General features: G+C 41.9%; 1 protein-coding gene across 1 annotated transcript in view; it reads left to right on the plus strand.

The window, feature by feature from the left end:
• LOC119595295 (glycine-rich cell wall structural protein 2-like) overlaps positions 1 to 7,213 on the plus strand; it is a 22,999-nt gene extending 15,786 nt beyond the window's left edge. The window contains exon 4 of the mRNA XM_037944451.1: positions 6,927 to 7,213. Coding sequence (XP_037800379.1) covers positions 6,927 to 7,213 — 287 coding nt within the window. The remainder of the gene's footprint in view (positions 1 to 6,926) is intronic.
• The last annotated feature ends 15,287 nt before the right edge of the window (positions 7,214 to 22,500 follow it).

Here is a 22,500-nt window from a genome sequence, read left to right on the forward strand (position 1 = left end):
GTCTCCAAGCGATTCCGACCACCGAGTAAAAACGCTTCTTGAGGTCGATGTAGGCTGCGAGAAACCCCAGCCCAAAAATCACGACGGCGTCACAATACTTGAAGGGTAGTATCGGTCTATTTTGGGCTTGCCAGGAGTAAAACCAGACTGCTCCGGTCTTGGTGCCCCAGTAGGGGTTGCGGATCCCTTTCAGAAGAATGTAAGCGAGAAAACCCTTTCCTGGATGCGAGCAGTGTAAGCCCGGTACCCAAAAGTCCCCAACGATCCCCTTTCTCCTTCCAGAGAGGGATGACCACGCCCCCGCAGGTCAGGGGGAAGGTACCAGACTGCTAAAGGCAGTCAGGATGTATGCAGGCCCCGAGCATAGGTTTTACCCCCCGCCTTTAGCAGTCAGCAGGGAATCAATATGCCTGCAGCTCTCCCACTCTTCAGCTTTTGGGAAAACGCCCGCCTAACCTCGTTAAGGTAGGAGGGTTTCCCCGGATGGGGGGTCCGGCACAGGCATGCGAAAATCGCTTTCACCAAGCTAACTGTTGGAGGATCTACCCGGTACAACTGTTTAAAAAAACTCACCCAACGTTCACGAACCCAACATGATCGAGAGATCCTTCCCCTCTGCTGATGGGCTGCAGTCATCGTGAGGAGGGTTTGGGTTCAGTTTTTCAGGCTTGGGATGCAGGGCGAAGGTCATTTACCAAGAAAGGCCTTCGCCCCCCTCAGCAAGATTCCCAATGAAATGTTCCTTGTCCCTTCCACATGTCCGAGCCCTACGCACCATGGAATGATGCAAGACTGATTCCCATTCAGCCCACCTTGCGACACATTTAGTGGGCCCGAAATTTTCCAGGGAGATGGAAAATTTGCCTTGTCCTTGGGGATACGCAATGGATCCTGAGCTGTTGGGTTAGTGCTTGAAGAACCCCACAGAGCAAGGGTCCGTCAGGTTTTGGTTTTGTGAATCGGGCAGAGCTGCCATGGGAACCACGGGCACATCCTCCCCCCTTAGTCGTCCAAGGAAACACTTTGGGGGCCCCTGGAGGGAGGGAGTTTTGAAGTGGACCCCCAGGGTAGCCACAAGCAGCCTATGGTTTGGGCCACAGAAATCGGCACTCCGGTAAACCCGCAGTTTGGGGGATCCTCCACACTTTCTAACAAGAAAGTGGTCGATTTCCTTTGGGCCCCATTTTCCCGATCGCGTACCAAGTCCAGCGATGTGGGGTTTGGGGCATGGTACCCGGAGCAGAGATCCCATTTTCTGGGACCCAGAAAGTCCCGGAGAGGAGGGTATTCTTGCGCTGGGATCAGCTTCCCAGCCATGGGGGCGAAGACATCTCGTGCCCGCTCGGTCACAGCCAGAACAGCATGAAATCGCCAGAACAAGCGAATATCCGCCCGAGGCATCGTTGCCACAGATGGAGTTTGGGGTAGAACGCCTCTTTTACATCGATTTTATATACATGGTAGGAGGTATACCGCAATAAGGACAAGAAACCAAAAACATGCTTCAGTCCCCAATGCCCTAAAACATCATCAACCCGTGTACCTCACACCACGGGGGTGAAGCGATGGGATGGCTATGACTACACCCGGAGGGGGTGACCATCGCCTGCGGCCCGACTAGAGTAAGTGTAACACCCACACTGACATGTCTTTTCACCCCTGGAGGCAGCCACCTCAACTCCCAGTCACTTCAAAAATTCCCTGGGGTAGCAGAGGGGAACCGCTCTCCTGCCCCCAAAGGGCGGGATGTTCCAAGCGCTACCCAGAAAGCACGCCTGAGATTAAGCCTCGGGTGGTCACTCCGGGTGCACACCACCTCCGCCACCCCTGCCGACACAGCCCCAAATAAAGGGGGTCGGCAGGCAGTGGGACCACCATCCACCTGTGGGGGGTTCCCCAAGGGGTTTTTCCCCACAAGCTCTCGTTCAATCCTGACCCCCCCATTTGCCCTCCCAGCGGGCCCCCAGCCGCCTTTCTTGCGGGGGGAGGGGCAACACCCTCCCCCCCGTTTCCATTTATAAGAGATGTTGCCAGAGGGTCATTTTGGGGGAAGGAGGACTGGCAAGGCCCACCTCCCCCGAGCCGCCCCATTACCCCAGGGTGGCTAGGGGGCAGGAGTTGGTAGAAGCCAGAGTGTGTCCACATGCCGGTGGGCCATAACTCCGTACCTCTGGGGCCTCCTGCTGCTCCGAGATTCCCCACAGATTTAGCTTGGGACCGCAAGGTACCCAGTTACCCATGGGTGGCCACGAGAAGGCACTGCAGAAGTCTTGATGATGGAGAGGCTGTGACCTGGCAGGGTCATATATATATATATATATATATATATATATATTTTATATTATAAAATTTTATATATATATATATATATAGTGACTTATATATTTGTAAAATATATATATATATATCTATATAATATATTTTAATATATATATATATTTTATATATAATATATAAAAAAATATACATATACATATACATAAATATAAATATGTATGTTTGTATATATATGTAAATATATTCATAAACATACACCTATGTAATATATATGTATAAACATATATATTGAATATGCATATAAATATATATGCATATATACATACACACACATGTATATAATATACATAACCACTATATACCAACACACACACACACATACTCACACACAAATATATATTATATATATATATATATATATATTATATATTTTAATATTTTATATAATATATATATATATAAATTATACATATAAATTACAAAAAGACACACACACACACACACCAAAAACACACACACACATACAACACACCCACATATATATAAATATAAAATATATATATATATATATATATATATATATATATGTATATATATAATATTTTAAAATTATATAATATAATATATATATATATATATATATATTATATATATATATATATTTTTATATAATATATATATATATATTATATATAGTATATGTATTTTAAATATAATATATATATATAATATATATGTGTGGTGTGTGTGTGTGTGTGTGTGTGTGTGTGTGTGTGTGTGTGTGTGTGTGTGTGTGTAATTTTGGTGAAATGTTTTTTAAAATTGTGTGCGTTTGTGTTTTTACCTAGTGTTTTTTATAATTTGTGTCTATTATATATATATATATATATATATATATATTATATATATATATATTATAATATATATAATATAATATATATAATATTTTATATATATAATAATAGATAGATAGATAGATAGATAGATAGATAGATATAAGCATAAGGGGAAGTATACGATACCACGTAAGCCCATTTACGTATTCCAACTACTAACGTATGTTTAACAGCACTAGAGCCATGAGATACACACGAATGTTTCTAATGTTATTCTTTAACTTACTGATTAACAAAATAAATAATAAAAAATGATAAGTAAATTACATGATCACGACGTTTCTTCAAATATTGAACTCATAACTCATTCGAATTAAGAGCGATCGTGTCATCTGTTCGGATATAAATACGACTCGCCCTGAGGTTCACAATACAGGCCGGTCTTGGTCTTCCTGCATTCCACTTCCCTTTGGTTCAGTTTGAGCTGCAGTTGCCATCATGAGGTAAGGCTGAACTTCCAATAGACAGATATATCAGGATGAAGTAGTTATGTTTCCATTGTGCTGCAATACCATATGCGGGCATTTTGTCAGTCTCATCAGCAGATCATCAGCAGATCTTTGATTTTGCTACGTCTGGCCTGTTAAACTTCTTTCTTCATGGCGTTCCATGCTTTTTATTTTTTGTGGGGGTTTAGATGAGGTAAGTTACTTGCCCCTCTAATACATTAAATCAACTGTCACTTAAAATCTTTTTGACTGTCTCTGATTGGTGGCAAGTGGCGTTATCGCCCCTTAAAAATCATATTCATTAATTCTCCAAATATAGGAAATTTCTCTTCATACGTTAATGTAATCACTTCGCTCGCTGAAACATTTTTTAGATAAAAAGACCTTGCTTGCCCTTATTACCAGTGAAAGAATCCCAAACACTCACATTTCCTCATGTTTAACTGTCTTGACTGTGTATTTAAAATCACACCGCGACACGTGATTGGGGCGATGTACGAATTTTAAAGTTCCTTTACCCGAAAAGTGGTTTCATTATTCAAAATCAATTTCTTTCAAACGGTTAATATCGGCGTAGACTTTTTTTTTTTTTTTTTTTACGCGCATTAGAGACATTCATTTATCATACCAGATGATATATGTTAATCGTTTATCTAATCACAGACAATCGCTCACCAAACTTTAGGCGACAAACCAGGACCATGATACCATACACAAAAACGAAACTCCATACGCGTACATTTTGCTGGATGAATGCTCTCGGAAAGCGATGTAAACTTTTGTGTGTGTGTGTGTGTTTGCTTTGAACAGAAAATTTTTTTTTGGGTTGTCACTGTAGTATCAGTAAATTGATTCTCAAGTTTACCGCGTCTAATATGTCCCGAAAAATCAAAAGATCACTGCTACTTCAAACTATCCAACATTTTTTTTCTAGAATGCATTTATGGCAACTAATTGTATATAAAGGATAATTACGCATTTCCATATAAAACCTCAGCAATAAAAGTGTACTCTCATTCATAAAAAGGTATAAAGAACATAGTATGAGGAAAATGGACCTATATATAAATGAACATTACTTAAACAATTCTTTGAGATTTTCAAATTAGTTGAGATCTGGAAATTTCCTTAAATTATATTCATAAATTTAAAACCGAATCAACTATTTTTTAGAGATCTGGTAATATCTGACCCATTTGTGTGTGGTGTGTGTTTGTGTGTGAGTGAGTGAGTGAGTGGAGTGGTGTGTGTGTGTGTGTGTGTGTGTGTGTGTGTGTATGAGATATTGTATTGAAAGCTAATACTGCTAGGTACTGGATAAGGGAGACTCAGGAAAATACATGCACCCAATCTTATTCATGTGATCCAACCTGCAAGCAAATGTAAAAATGAAAAAATTAATCGTACAACTATGCAAAATTAAACATTTAGACACTAAGTAAAACAAAACAAACAAAAAAATTTAAAAAATTAGAAATAACAAAGAAATGCTTCAATAAAACAAATAATTTTTTTTCACAAAAAAAAAATTCCACAATATACATTATTCTATTCAATATCAGCAAGAACCTAAATTTCACATTCATTTTAAACATGGAGAAAATCCAGGTATGGCAAAACAGTAAAAAGACACTGATCTGCTTGTGCGAATTTTAAAGCCATATAACATTAAAATCCTTTAAATTAACATCCTGAATCATTAACGATACATACCACATTTTTTAGAAAGATTCTGTTCTTATCAATATTTACAGCTGTCCCAAAAGTTTTTAACAAAAGGTAATCAATGCAAAACACAAGCCCAAGCTTGCCACAGTTCAAAAATGCTAGGCGTTGCCTCCGAAGGGGAAAACAAAAAACAAATGCCCAGAGACAAGTGTAGTGCATGAAAATAAGATACCTCCAACAAAAACAAGAAATACATGATAAAACAAATCTATATCACATATTGGCATAAAAAAATCATTATATGATATATAACTCCCAAATACAGAGGAAATCAACACCAAAATAATGTACATACGATATAAAGTTCTTGAAAAAAAAAAACATACATATATACATACACATACGTACATATATATATATATATACAAAGGTTACACACACACATATAATATATATATTTTATATATATATATATATATATATATATATATATATATATATATCATATATATATTATATATATATATATATATATATATCTATATAAAATATATATATATAATATATAAAACCCCGTATGCATTTACATATATAAGAATACACATATGTGTATATATGTGTATATATGTATGTGTGTGTATATACTTATGTACATATTTATTTTGTAGATATATTTATATAAATAGTTATATGATTTATAAATGAATGTATACAAATATTTATTTATTATTAACTCAAAAAGAACAGACACGCAGACACATACACAGGATATATTGAAGCATATTCTTTCTTCGTGAAAGGATTAAATAAACATATCTCCGTTCCTTCCATCAGACTGGCGTGCTTCTACTCGTGTCGGTGCTTTGGACGGCGCAAGGATTTCCTGCACGGAATGGTTTAAAAGTCAAGGCTTGTTTTGTTAGTTCGCTTAAAGTTGTAGGAGATTGGAGCCCCTAAAAATCAAGATATTGAAATAATTGTAGTAATTTTTAAGAAACATATTCATAACGATTATATTGATAAATTTATACCGGCAGTGATAATAAACCCTGATATCACTGTAAAAGGAACAGGAATATCATTATTTATAATAAAAATAATAATATATATAAACAGCAAATTATGCATTAATACTGATAGGAGCCTATCATAACTATCCTACTTTTTTTCCACATAATATTACGCATTCTAGAAACACAACTTTTGACATTGGGAATCGCTCAAAGCACTTCACTCAAAGGCTTACAAATATATGAAACATGAAAAGAAAATGTCGACTCGAATAGGCCCCATACTCATCATCTAAAGTTTTTCGTAGAACGTGTCTGCGACCAAGAGCAAAGTCTCGCTCACTTGCTGCGTTGTAAAACTGTGTCCGAAGGATGGCGAGATCTTTTTGGTACTCTTTGCAGTTGCGTCGGAAGACCAGGCGGTCCCCAGGTTTAGGCAATCCATCTTTCCAACCAGTGGTATTTGTACCCGTCTACTTGGCTTCCCGGCAACTGGTCCATGCGGTGGTCCAAAGGGCAAGGAGGTGATGGTGGAAGTGGTAGCGGGAAATGTAGGGAAGTGGTGGAAGTGGAAGTTGGTAGCGGAAGTTGGAGGAAGCGGTGGAATGGAAACGGTATCGGAAGTGGAGGAAGCGGTGGAAGTGGAAGCGGTACCAGAAGTGGAGGAAGCGGTGGAAGTGGAAGTGGAAACCGGAAGTGGAGGAAGCGGGGAAGTGGAGGAAGCGGTGGAAGTGGGCAGCGGAAGTGGAAGCGGCAGTGGGAAGGGGGAAGTGGAAGTGGAACCGGAAGTGGAGAAGCGGTGGAAGTGGAAGTGGTACGGAAGGGAGGAAGCGGTGGGAAATGGTACGGGAAGTGGAGGAAGCATGTGGAAGTGGAAGATATTGTCATTGAGAACCCTGCGTGTTTGGTGTGAACTGTTTATTAATGGATAGATAATTAGAAAAACTCTAAATATGCATTTCAATTGTGTGGGCAGCATTTAGTATGTAGTTGGATATGTATGTTGTATGTATATATGTGTATGTATGTTTATGTATGTATGTATATGTATGTATGTGTATGTTATGTATGTATATGTGTATATATGTATAAATATTATAATATATATATATATATACATTATATATATATATATATATATTTTTACATATATAGACATATATATATATATATATATATATATATATAATATTATATAAGATATATAATTATTGACTTACACACACAATATGTGTGTTTGCGAGTGTGTGTGCTTGTATAAAATTATATGTGTGTGTGTGTGTGCATATGAAATATAAAGCCTATTTCCCAGACTCGGAGAGTCTTGGGAAATAGGCTGATTTTAAAAATTTCACTTCACATTTTTTTTTTTTATCAATAATTTCACAAAAGGGAAATAATAGTATCTTATATCAAATGTCATAATCATACTACTTACGAACTTTTGTGAAAGTAAATTAGACTATTTTTCATAAGCTAAAAAAGTGACAATACACCTCAGGAAATGTTCCCCCTTTCGATAAGGATCCAACGATGTGGTATGACCATCAACTTACCAGGTTTTTCCGTGACAGTGAAACGCACACTCACTACCCCACATCCACATATACACACGAAGTCGAGAAAGTGTCGGTTTCTTTAAACCCCTTTGCAAGTTTGTAAAAAATTTAATTCCTTCTTAAATCTATGTATAATATTTTGTGCACTGCCTTGGAGTGTGAGAGCATCCTCCTCACTATTAGACATGAAGCGCTTTCCCTAAGTTTTTTTTCTCAGGACACATAGGACGGCGACTTTGCCATACACGTTGTAATATTCCAAATTCTTGCGCAGTTACTGCCAACTTTTAAGCAATGAGTGCAAGTACGTTTTTAATAACTGCAGAAAAAAGATCTAGTAGTCATTCTCATCACTAGCCATCACTCCTACCTCCCCTAACGGGCGATAAGATTGATTGATTATTTTACATTATCTGCCGCGTCAACAGCAAAGGTCATTAGCGGCGAATCCCTTGTTAGATAGAAATATTTAAATATCAAAAACTTTAAAAATCTATCAATAAATATTTTATAAATAACAAATAATATATTATAAATTAAAGCAAAAATATTATGCTCTAAATGAATAAAATTATTGCATAAATATTATGCATAATTAAACTGTTTTGGGGAAATATTAGTCCCCCAAAGGAAACTAAAAAGACCTAGGGTCAAATCCTCCCAGTACATCGTTCAGACAAGTGTGAAACAAGTACGTACGTGTTTGGTCTGAGAATGTTGCACATCTTTCCACTACATGTGCGACCGTTAATGGCTCTTGGCATTCCTGACAAAGTGCTTCACTTTTAGCCCTCCTCGGCCCATGAGTCGGTCTTGTGTGCCCGATTCTTAGTCTTGTTAATACAACTTCTACTTTTCGGTTGTAATGGATCTGGTCACCCAACTGCCAAGGTCCTCTCTAATCTCACGCAGTTTGTTTCTAGAGGTATGCCTCCATTGTTCCTTCCATTTGTAGCGAAGACAAAACCTGATGTTGGGTTTCAGGTCGCTGTGTGGGAGAGGGAGGAGAGGATTATCACAGGGCTGAGCGGCAGTTGCCTTGGCCTTCTGATCAGCTTGCTCATTCCCACTAATGCCAATATGCACTGTCACCCAACATAGTTATCTTTTTACGTGTTGATATCAGTTCTTGACTACTTGCAAGGCACTACGAGAGTTACAATATATTACAATAGAATGGTTCGTAAGATCTCTAGCCATCTTAACTGCTGCAAGGATGGCATGTAACTCTGCAGTGAAGATCGAGGATGCTAGAGAAAGATGCCAGATGCATTCTTCCTTCTGCTAACTGCTGCATAGCTCACACCATTTTCAGATTTCGAACCATCTGTATATATTGCATCTGATCCTTGGTACTTAGAAATGTGCTGAAGAAATTTCTCTCTGACTTCTGCTTCAGATATCTCCCCTTTCTCAATTCCGACCAAATCCAGCTCGACATGATTAGTCCAAGGGGGAAACGGGGAATTCCAGCGGACAGAACCTTAGTGAAATTTAAATAAAGATCTTCCACAAGATTCCTCATTCTCCTACCATAGAATCGGCTATCCTCAAGAGGGTTGAAAACCAATCTGGATGTAGGAGATCCCGGTATCCTTTATAGTCTCGTGTCCCAGTGTAATGAAAGAGGTGATTCTCCACTCTCAGCATACGTGAACTCCACAGGTGAAGACCTGAAAACCCCTGTACAGATTCTGAGAGCTTCATTATGAACCGAGTCCATCATCTGGAGAACAGTGGAAGTGCAGATGAATAAGCTTCACATCCATAGTCAAGCCGCAGAAGCATTGTGCAGTCTGCACCCCAAAATAGATATGAAAGAACCAGCAAAATACTAAGCGCTTTTGTAGCCTTCACTTTTAACTTTTTGATGTGGGCCACTCATTTAAGCCTTGAGTCAAAAATAAGACCCAAGTACTTCACCTCTTGACAAATTGCAGTGGGTTTGCTCCTAAATAGAGGGAAGGAAAGAACTTTCCTCGTTTGTGAAAATGTATAGCCATGGTCTTGCTTGTGGAAAATTTAAACCCATGGTATGTTCCCCACTGTACATGATTTATTGTAGTCTGCATATGTCCTTGCACATCCTGTAAGCTTCCTCCAGACCAGTACAGTGTAAAGGCATCCCCATACAATTACATGAGGGACACATGGAACATGTCATCATTTATAGCAAGGCAAACAGGGTCACACTTAAGACACTCCTTTGTGGGACCCCTTACAGCTGATCTTCCAGATTAGAGAAACTGTTTCCAACCCGAACTCTAAACTTCCTGTTAGAAAGGAAGCTTTGTATGAAGGTAGGTAATGCTCCTCTTAAACCAATGTCATACAGTATGCCATGCTTCCAAGTAGTATCATAAGCCTTTTCAAGGTCAAAGAAGACTGCTAACAGTGACATGGCTATGCAAAGGAATTATGTATAGCAGATAGCAGTTTCCATCCTCACAAGTGCATCTGTGGTCGATCTCAATTTTCTAAACCAAATTGATATGGGGTCAACATGTTTTCCTTTTCCAACAGCCATGTCAACCTAAAGTTGACCATTTTCTCCATTAGTTTGCAGATGCAGCTGGTACGAGAAATTAGTCTGTAAATTCCTGGTGTGGAAGCATCCTTGCAAGGTTTAGGGACAGAAATGATTATATCCTCTTTCCATGTGGATGGTACTGTGCCCTCCCTATAGATCCTATTGAATAGGTCTAACAGGTACTTCTGGGAGCTCTCTGGTAAGTGAGATGTCATTTGATATGGAATGTTGTCACTTCCTGGGGCAGTCTTACGGCAGAGCTGCAGAGTACATCTCTATGTGCAAAAATGGCAAATTGTATGAAAGTTCTACGGCAGTCCTACTGAAGAACAACACTGGACGTTGTTCCTGTTTAGCTCGAAGAGTGCAGAATCGGGCAGTGTAAGATGCTCTAGAGGAGATCTCTGCCATGGGTTTAGCTAGCTCATTAGCAACATCTTTTTTGTCTGTGAGGATTTTGCCATCTTTCTTCAAAGCAGGTCGCGACATGGATGTACTCTTTCCAGCGATCTTTCGCACCTTGTCCCATAACCATGCTAAGAGGGTGCCAGAGTTAATTGAGGATACATACTGTCTCCACGATGTTTGTCTAGCCTCCATTAGCACTTGCCTGGCTTTGGCTCAGGTCTTTTTGTAATGGATCAAGGTTACAATGCTGGGGCATTGTTTCAAATGCCTTACTGCAGTTTTTCTAGCTTTAACAGTTTATTGGCAATCATCAGACCACCATGGTACCAGAGGCTGATGGTACTGCCTGCTACTTTTGGGAATGGATGCTTCTGCTGCAAGGTGAATTCATGATGTGAAGTGATTAACAGCACCTTGAACACACTGGAAATCATTCATAGATCCTTACAATACTGCAATTGATCTCAAAAGATTCCAGTCCGCATGTTCAAGTCGCCATCTCTGCACTCCAGTGGCTGGAATACCATTCACCTCCTGCAAAAGTATTGGGAAGTGGTCGCTTCCATGTAAGTCTTCCATGACCTGCCAAGTGAAATTCATCTGTGAACCGATTGACAGGTCTATATTGGAGAATGTCCCAGTTTGAATTTGGAAACCTGTGGGAGTGCCACTGTTTAGTAAAACTGCATCTACTCTTAAGAACAAGGACTCCAAGGCCCTTCCTCGAGTGTCTTGCCAGAGGTGATGCCAACCATTGAAATCTCCCAAGTGTAGAAATGTATGTGCCAGTTGCCCAAGAAGATCTTCTAAATCATTTATGTTGAGATTATGTGGAGGAAGGTAGATGGATGCAACAGTGTAAGGTCGTGTCAAGCTTATTCTCACAGCCTTCACCTGCAGTGTTGTCTGCAGGTGGATGGCCTGGAAGGGAATGTCCTGACATACCATTACTGCTACTTCTCCATGACATCCATTATCAAAGGTCCCATAATGGGCACTCAGGGAAATGGGATGATTTTCCCTAGTCATAATCTCTTGTAGGCATACACAAACTGTGTTGCATGAAGCAATCAGATGTTGCAGTTCTTCCCATTTTGCATGAATTCCCTGACAGTTCCATTGGATTAGGGTATTCAGTTCTCCAAACTACCTCTTCATAAGGTGTTTGGCAGCACTTATGGTCAAGGTTTGCCCCACACCCTTATGCTGTCCCTTTCCAGGATCTTGGGAGATTCTTTTGAGGGACTGTTTACCCATGGAACTAGTTTCCATAGGCTTCCTTTTGACAGCCTTAGGGTTTCTTTGCCTGGGCAAAGAACGGACCAGAGCCTTTGCTTCAGGGGCATTCTGCCTAGCAGCAGAGGCCCCTATGGATGTGTTAGCAGCTGGAGTCGTCATCGTTGAGGCCCCTGGACCCTTTGACGGCTCCAGAGGCCCCACTCTGAGAAGAGTCTTTTGAACAGGCTCAGTATTCCTTTGCCTGAGCTTTAGGGGCATTCTGCCTAGCAGAGGAGGCCCCTGTGGATGTGGTGGCAGCTGGAGCTGTCACCATTGAGACCTCTAGGGCCTTGATTGATGGCTCCAAAGATCTTATTTTGGTAGGAGTCTCCTCAATAGACCCTTCACTCCTACTCCGTTTTTTGTGAAACTCAGTAGAAGCAGTTTCAGCAACTGAGGACTGAGGTTTAAAGGTAGTGGCAGATTGTGTGGTGTAAGAAGTATTGGAGGGCAAGGGATGGTGGGAAGGAGGATGGGCTAAAACCGAAGCAAAGGACTTCCCTGGCTGTGTAAACAGCACACAGGCACATTGCTTTGCCCCTGGAAAACGAAATTTCTCCTTGCTCCTTTTTACTAAATGACCTGATGACCTGTTGCACCACACTTTACACAAACTCAAGGTTGTTGATTTTCCTTAAAATGGCAAGAGTTGGTTCCATGCCCATAACCCTGTGGAAACACCACATAGGGTTAGGCACATATGGCTTTACCTTGAGGTGGTACCAGTCCTACATAACTGGTTCTGAAAGGACTAACATTTTAAAAGTTAGAAGGAGAGCTGGTGTCAACTGTTCCAAACTATCAATTTTCTTTTTAAAACGTTTTACTGCCACTACATTAAAATTCTTTAGTTCCTTTACCAGTTTCTACTCAGAATACCTCATCAGGACTCGGGAAAAGACAATTCCCTTACACTGATCCATGATTGATACATCATCAATGCTCTTCACTACTAGGTACTTACTATATGGAATACTCTCATATTTACCAGGTAAGATTTCCTTAATGGATCGAGTCCAAGAACCATTACGATCCCATTCTTGCCCTTTGAAAGCCAGAAAGGTTCCAGAGTGACAACATGTGACATTCCAGAGAGAATGGCTATGGGATTGCATAGGTCGTCAGCTAGATCTCTGGAGTCCAATGAGGGGAAGCTATAGTTGGGCTCAAAATCTCCCATATATGCAGCCACTATTTCAGTACTGACAGGACCTATGCATTACCGACTGAACAGTGCCTGCTTGACCCTAGCCATATTTGACCAACCAATTGACTTGACCGGGCCTTGATCAAGCCACCCATCTAACCAGAATAAAGGACCAAAAAGGTGTGTTGCTAGCTGCAGGGCTCAGCATGCAGCATCACTAAATCTCCAGGACTCCTGTCTCCTAGTAATACTGGATGCCAAGCACGGCAAACACACGTGGGAGAGTTCTCCCTGGTCCAGGATGGAGGCAACCAGGTGTGGGTGCACCATCCTCTCTCATAGGTCTTGGTGCCCTAGGGAGCCATTTTGTCTCATCCTTCATTGGTGACCCCTTCAGTATAGGTACCCCTCTGGTCCAGCTCACCAGGTCATTGGGACCTCAAGTCCCCCCCCCCCACTGCAGCAATGTGGCTCCCGTTAGGGGGGATGACTAAGAGAGATGACTTACCACAGTAGGGGGCGGGGGGGCTTGAGGTCCCAATGACCTAGGGAGCCGGACCAGAGGGCTACCCATAGTAGAGAGGTCAGTAGTCAGGGATGAGACAAAATGTCTTCCAGGCACACCAAAGCCTATTAGGGGATGGTGCACCATACCCTAATAGGCTTTGGTGTGCCTTGTATTGAGACAGGTGTCCTGGAAGTTGAGCGATGCTGCATGCTGTGCCTGGCAGATAGCAATACATCTCTTTGGTCCTCTATTCTGGTGAGATGGGTGCCTTGATCAAGGCCCGGTGAAGACAATCGTCTGGTCAAATATAGCTAGGATCAAGCTGACATTCCCAAGTAGCATCACAATATGTCCCGCCACTGCTATCAATATTGGTAGCGCACAGGTCCCGCGACTGCCATTAGTACTATAATAGTGGCTGCGTATATTTCCTCATTACCCCTGTAATGCTGTCTAGCACTCTCCCTGATGACCTACGCAATCCCCTGGCCATTCCCTCTGGAACATCACATGTCAGTCTGGAACCTTTCCAGCTTTCAAAGGGCAAGAATGGGAATCATAATGTTCCTGGGTTCCCAAATCAGGTAAGGAGAAAAGTCCTCCTCAATCCATTAAGGAAATTTTACTTGGTAAATATGAGAGTATTTCATATAGGAAGTATCTAGTGGTGAAGACCATTGATGGTGTATCAATCATGGATCTTGATATTTTTTAAGTACATTGGAAAATAGTTGAAATATGTCAATGTGATCCTCGCATCACCCCACAGCAAGATGGTAGCTTGATAGTTGAGGTTTCGTTACCAGACGAGAGTTACCATCAAGTTTCATGTTCTCACAAAACCCTTAATCAGTGTAAAGGAATTGTCTTTTCCCGAGACCTGATGAAGTATTCTGAGGAGAAACTGTTAGAGGAACTAGAAAATTTTAATGTAGTGGCAGTAAAACGTTTTAAGAAGAAAGTTGATGGTTTGGAACAGTCGACACCAGCTATCCTTCTAACTTCTGAAACGTTAGTCCTTCCAGAATCAGTTAGGTTGGCATGGTACCACCTCAAGGTAAAGCTATATGTGCCCAACCCTATGCGGTGCTTCCACTGCCAGGAATAAGGGCATGGAGCCAACTCTTCCTATGACAACTGTCCAGGTCCAATATGCTGTTACCACCGCAAAGAAGCTCATGAAGCTTCTTCAAAGCAATGTAAAAAGTACAAATTTGAAAGAGAAGTATGTTTAATATGGAGCAAGGAGAAATTTAGTTTTCCAGGGGCAAAGCAACGTGCCCATGTGCTGTTTGCACAGCCAGGTAGGTCCTTTGCCTCTGTTTTAGCCCATCCTCCTTCCCACCATCCCTTGCCCTCCAGTGCTTCTTACAAAACACATTCTGCCACTTCCTCTAAACCTCAGTCCCAAATTTCTGACACTGCCTCTGGTGAGTTGCTCCACCAGAAACAGAGTAGGAGTGAAGGGTCTATTGAGGAGACTCCTCCTGCCAAAGTAAGGTCGTTGGAGCCATCAGTTAAGGCTCCACAGGCCTCAACGGTGACAGCTCCAGCTGCCACCACATCCACAGGGGCCTTCACTGCTAGACAGAATGCCCCTGAAGCAAAGGCTCAAGTCAGTTCTTTGCCCAGGCAAAGAAATCCTGAGCCTGTCAAAAGGAAGCCTGTGGAAACTAGTTCCACAGGTAAACAACCCTTAAAAAGGTACTCCCAGGATCCTTGAAAGGGACAGCCTAAAGGTATGGGGCAAACCTTGACCACAGGTGCTGCCAAACGCCTTATGAAGAAGTAATCTGAAGAACTGGATACCCTAATCCAATGGAACTGTCAGGGAATTCATGCAAAAATGGAAGAGCTGCAACATTTGATAGCTTCATGTAATCCAGTATGTGTATATATACAAGAAATTATGATCAGGGAAAATCGTCCCATTTTCCTGAGAGGATTCCAAGTTCAAGCCCATTATGGGACTTTTCACAATGGACCTCATGGACGAGCAGCAGTAATGGTACATCAGGATATTCCCTTCCAGGCCATCCACCTGCAAACAACACTGTAGGTGAAGGCTGTGAGAATAGGCCCGTTCACAGTTGCATCCATCTACCTTCCTCCACATAATCTCAACATAAATGATTTCGAAAATCTACTTGAGCAGCTGCCACATCCATTTCAATGGTCGGCATCACCTCTGGGGAGACACTTTGTGCAACCCTCGAGGAAAGGCCTTGGAGTCCTTGTTATTAAGAGTAGATGCAGTTTTACTGAACAGTGACACTCCCACACATTTCCAAATTCAAACTGGGAGATTCTCCAATATATACCTATCAATAGGCTTACCTGATTCATAGTTGAACTTCACTTGGCAGGTCATGGAAGACTTACATGGAAGCGACCATGTCAATGGAGTGCAGAGATGGCGACTTGAACATGTGGACTGGACTCTTTTTAGATCAACTGCAGTATTGCAAGGATCTGTGAATGATTTCCAGTGTGTTCAAGGTGCTGTTAATCACTTTACATCACGAAATCACCCTGCAGCAAAAGCATCCATTCCCAAAAGTAGTGGCCATTACCGTCGACCTCTGGTACCATGGTGGACTGATGAATGCCAACAAGATGTCAGAGCAAGAAAAGCTGCATTAAGACAGTTGAAACGACGCCCCAGCATTGTAACCTTGATCATCACAAAAAGACCTGAGCCAAAGCCAGGCACATACTAAAGGAGGCTAGACGGACGTCGTGGAGACAGTATGTCTACTCAGTTAACTCTGGGACCCCCTTAGCATGGTTATGGGACAAGGTGCGTAAGATCGCTGGAAAGAGCACATCCATGTCACAACCTGCTCTGAAGAAAGATGGCATAATCATCACAGACAAAAAAGATGTTGCAAATGAGCTAGCTAAATCCGTGGCAGATAGCTCCTCTGGAGCATCTTACACTGCTCGATTTTCCACTCTTAGGGCTGAACAGGAACGACACCCAGTGTTGCTCTTCAGTAGAACTGCAGCAGAACTTCCATACAACTTGCCATCTTTGCGCAGGGAGATGGACTCTGCTTTGCGGCTCTGCCGTAAGACTGCCCCAGGAAGTGATGATATTCCATATCAAATGATATCTCACTTACCAGAGAGCTCCCAGAAGTTCCTGTTGGACTTATTCCATAGGATCTATAGGGAGGGCACAGTGCAATCCACATGTAAAGAAGCTGTAATCATTCCTGTTCCTAAACCTGGCAAAGATGCTTCCACACCAGGAAATTACAGACCAGTTTCTCTCACCAGCTGCATTTGCAAGCTGATGGAGAAAATGGTAAACTTCAGGTTGACATGGCTGCTAGAAAAGGAAAACGTGATGACCCCATATCAATATGGGTTTAGAAAATTGAGATCGACCACAGATGCACTTGTGAGGATGGAAACTGCTATACAGAATTCCTTTGCACAGCGACGTCACATGATAGCAGTTTTCTTTGACCCTGAAAAGCCTTACAGTACTACTTGGAAGCATGACGTACTCATGAAGCTGTATGACATTGGTTTAAGAGGAGCATTACCTACCTTCATACAAAGCTTCCTTACTAACAGAAAGTTTAGAGTTCGGGTGGGAAACAGTTTCTCTAACCTGGAAGATCAGCTGTAAGGGGTCCCACAAGGGAGTGTCTTAAGTGTGACCCTGTTTGCTATTGTTATAAATGACATCTCATGTAATCTGTACGTGGATGACTTTACACTGTACTGGTCAGGAGGAAGCTTACAGGATGTGCAAGGACATATGCAGACTACAGTAAATCATGTTGTACAGTGGGCAACATACCATGGGTTCAAATTTTCTCCAAGCAAGACCATGGCTATACATTTCCACAAACGAGGAAAGTTCCATCCTTCCCTCTATTTAGGAGCAAACTCAATTCAATTTGTCCAAGAGGTGAAGTACTTGGGTCTAATTTTTGACTTAAGGCTTTCATGGGTGCCTCACATTAAACAGTAGCGAAGGCTACAAAAGCACTTAGATTTTTGCTGGTTCTTTCACATTTATCTTGGGTGTGCAGACCGCACAATGCTTCTACGGCTTTACCGAGTTCTTGTTCGTAGCAAGCTTGATTATGTATGTGAAGCTTATTCATCTGCAACTCCCACTTGTGTGTGTGTGTGTGTTTGTACATGTGTGTGTGTGTTTGTACATGTGTATGTGCATAATTATGTGTGTGTGTATATGAACATAAACATACATGTATATGTATATATATACATATATTCCTTTCTTTCTCTATTCTGCAAACACACACACACACACACACACACACACACACACACACACACACACACAAATATATATATATATATATATATATGTGTGTGTGTGTGTGTGTGTGTTGTGTGTGTGTTTATGTATGTATATATGTATACCATATATATGCATATATATATATATATATATATATATATATATATATATATTATAAATACATATATGTATATATACATACATATACACAAAAAACACACATACACATACTTACATACATATATATATGCATATATATATATATATATATATATATATATATATATATATATATATTATATATATATATATATATATGTATATATATGAGAGTAGCTGGGGCAACTCGTACAGATAAACACATCTAGCGTTGAGAAAATTAAGCAACGCATCACTATAGGCTGGCATACCAGGAGCATACTAAGAGGCTCCTTGTCATTATGTTTAAAAACATAATGTCTGTTTTTATACTCACTGTGTCGTTTTCGTATATCTGTTTCTTTCGTGTTTCTCTACGATGCTTAAGGGAGAAGAATACACCAATTAAAACTAAAGTAGGTTCATTGGAGATCAGCTCTGACAAAAATAAAAGGGAGTTCTTCATAGTCCTGTGCCCCACGCGTCAGCTTCTGCCCGAGAGTGCTTCTGCCAGACGTGTGACAAAATAAAATATTGTACTCTAAAAATTGTACAGAGAATCTCAATCTTTTATATAGGCGATATGCTACACAGCAATATAAATTAAACATAATCTTCTATCTTTCACATGGTGTAACATATCACACAATAGGCAATATATATGTAATTAATCATATAATTATTACGTACGATAATATTGTCATCATAATCCGTATATGGCGGTATCACAATATGACACTCACAACTCACATAATATCACAACTCACTTTATTATCACAACCCACATCTCTCTCTCCCCTTTACGTTCACTAGCGGGAGTCTTGAACGGACTTTGATTTGATGCGTTCCGAACGTCGATGTTCAACAGGCACAGATGAGGCGGAAGATCCAGGTGCATCATCTGACAGCTGTTCTTCCAGATCATTTGAGTGTTCCAATCATGAGATGTGTAGAGCGCAAGAACCGTCGATTGCGCCACAGCATACGCACTTGGAAGCCTGATGTATAATCACGAGATTGTCAATACCCATACAATCAACGTATCCAATGCTTGGATTGTGGATCTGGACTGCACATGCGCCCCAACTCTAACTGGAAGTGAGTGGGTGCGAATGTCATGCGGGTCTTCACGTCCTAGCTCGTACTGCAGCACACGTCACAGTCTCAGCCTTGGTACCACTCCTTCATGAAGCACTAGGTGGGCAGGCACCAGGAACGAAGGGCATACAAAACTGAATCTGAGCAGGAGAACGACCAGTGAATTTGGGGTGTACACAATTCCAATAGGCTCTGTCGGACTCTGCAGTCATATTTCCTTGGTGCGTCTCATGATCAGATACTTGACTTCTCACACAGCCTCAGCATGCCCGTTGACTGTGGAATAGGGACTTGACATGACATACGCACTCCCATTGCTAGAAAGGTACAAATTCCAGTTGGAGAATGGGTCCACATCGGTGCGCAGGCGAACTGTGCACCAAGACAAGAACATTGCCGAAAGAATCTAATCGCTGAAGCACTTTTGCATACTTCACACGGGACGACAATGGCACCAGAAAGTCGGTCAGCATAACAAGAAGTGTTTCTCAGCAACACTGAAAAGTCAGCTGCACAGCAAAAGGTCTTGTGGGTTTGTCTTCTAACAGTAGGGGTGTGTTGCTGGCTAGGCTGTAGGTATGGTATGTCTACAGGCACGAACGGTATTCACTAGTCTGCATTAATGCCTGGCCAAAGACTGTCTGCTGTGCACGATGCTTGTAGCTTCCACAACCACAAGTGGCTATCATGCAGGCGAGCCAGGGTGCTACAGCGTATTAGAAGAGGGACAACCATCTAGGCTATACAGCACAAGTCACCATCATTGTACAACTAGCATTGCGATTTCCAGTACGTACACAGAGTATGGCAGTTATAGCGGTCATGGGGAACACTGATTTACAGATGAAGATCCTTAATGAGCATATGCAATTCTTCCATGAAGAGATCTTCTTGCTCATCTATAGCATCTGATGCTTAAACAGACCTGACAGCATGCAAAGCCACAATCTTGACAGAAGTTTCCACCTCAGTATTGAAGATACCATCTTCCACCGTTGGGTGACTAACAGGTGACCGGGAGAGGCATCAGGAATGCACAATCTTTACCTGCATGCACATTGCAGTAAAATTAGGGTGTGATTTTATCCTTCATGCACTGGAGGCAAGAATTTTCAATAGCATCCAGAGAATAATGGTTCAAAATAGGAACCAATGGACGGTGATCTGTCATCAAACTGAAGTGCTAAAGTACACAAAGATAGAACTTGCACTTGCTGATAGCCCAAACGACAGCTTGCATTTCCAGTTCGATGGTCAAATACCGTGTTTCTGTGTCCGTCAAGAAACGAGATCCACATTGCACCATCTTGTATCTTCCAGCACCGTGGTCCTGCAGCAACACATAGCCGAGGCCATAGAGTCTGGAGCGTGGTCTGCAGAATGGTAGAAGAGCTGGATCAAACGTTGCGAGTATGGATGGCTTTGACAAAGCTTGTTTAATGCCAATAAAAGCTTTAGTGTGGTCCGCTGTCCAAGTAAAAGCTCTTCTTGGACTCATCAATGGGCGGAGCGGTGCTGCAGTGGTTGAAATCTTGGGTGTAAACAGTTGATTTACCAAGCCCATGAATGACCGAAGGTCTGTTAAGTTTGCAGGGGTAGGAAACTCTGTGATGGCCCTCACCTTCTCTGGATCTGCTTCAATACTATATCTTGATAGTTTGTACCCACAGAAGCTGGCCTCAGATGCAGCCACAATGAATTTCTCTGCATTAAGTGTTATCCCGTGATGACGACACCTTGACAGGACTTCATTTACACATTGAAGGTGTGAGATGTAGTCCTTATCATGTAGGAGAATGTCATCCACAACTCTGATGCAGTTCATTAATCCCTGAAGTACCCTGTCACCTCGGAGTCACCTCCTGGTGCAGCAAAACCCATGGGACCACGACAATACCCGAAACGTCCGTAAGGAGTGATAAATGTAGTCAGGTGTTCATCGTCCTCATACAAGGGTAGTTGCCAATAACCACAAAGAGCGTCCACAGTTGTGAAGAACTTTGACCGTGGACTGATACTTCTGATGGCTGTAAATGGTGTCGGAGAAGGGTGGGCAGGGCGAGAGACTTGCCTGTTGATTTTGACAGGTCAGTGGTAATGCGAACACCACCATTTACTTTTGGGACACCATTGGCTGACACAATTCTGATGGTTCATCCTACACTGGCTTCAAGATGTCTTGGGTCATTAATGACTCAAGCTCCTTTCTCGTTAGTTCCTGAAAAGCCAAAGGAATCATTCTTGGGGTGTGGATCGCGAAGGTCGTGGCATTATCCCGCAGATGAATTCTCATGGGTTAGCCTATCATCGTCTTGAGTGGCCCTGACTGCAAGCCGTCCTTCTTCACCAAGGCATCTGCATACTGATGCAGGAAATAGTTCCTTGCTTCTTCAGGTGACTTCAACTGGTCCAGCAGCAAAGGCAGCAACTGAGAGGGGTTCAATATTGGTGTACTATCCAGCCCATGGACTCGATTGGCCATGTGCACGTCCGACATCTGCCTGGGGAAATAGTCTGGAACAATCCCCAAATCCTTGCACTCCTTCCAAGAGAGCAGCGGGGTCGTAAACGACGGCTGAACATCAATCTAACATGTAGTCGAACGGTCGCCATAGGCGATGGTTCCACAAAATGATCCAGCTGCTGGTGGTATCTGTGACCCATCTGCATTGTAGTACACTGTCTCTGCCGGTGGTGCCAAGTCTTCCTTTGAAAGTCCAAGACTACTAAGATGCTTGAGTCCAATGACAGTTGTGTCTGCACCTGTGTCAGGTATCTTGATGGCAAGACTACTTGATGAATCATTAAGCCGAATTGATATGCGGGCTTTAAGGGAAGGTTGAGGTTTAGGTCGTGCAGTAGAGGTGACACTCCTGGCATGTGACACTGAAGGGGATACAGAACTTACTACTTTCAAGTTGTGGTTTGTGTCCTCTTCTTTTGTCTTCTTAGCCTTTCGTTTCTTTGGGCAGCATTTATCAAAGTGTCCCTGCCGATTGCAGACCTTGCATCTGGCATTCCTGGCAGGACACTTTGCAGTAGAATCCCAATGGCCTTTCTTGCCACAAGCACGACATGTGGAAGTAGTGGCTCTGCATAGACCTTTTTCATGTTGATGACCACAGCAGTTGCAGACTTTATTAGGCAGAGGTGAGCTTGGTCTTATCTTAGACTTCTGCTTCAGGGCAGCCCTTTTCTCTCTTTTATATTGAGAAACAGCACGTGATGAAACTGTGTCCCTCAAAGCAG

Source organism: Penaeus monodon, chromosome 35 (genome assembly GCF_015228065.2).
Source record: "Penaeus monodon isolate SGIC_2016 chromosome 35, NSTDA_Pmon_1, whole genome shotgun sequence".
In the NCBI taxonomy this organism is placed as follows: Eukaryota; Metazoa; Arthropoda; class Malacostraca; order Decapoda; family Penaeidae; genus Penaeus; species Penaeus monodon.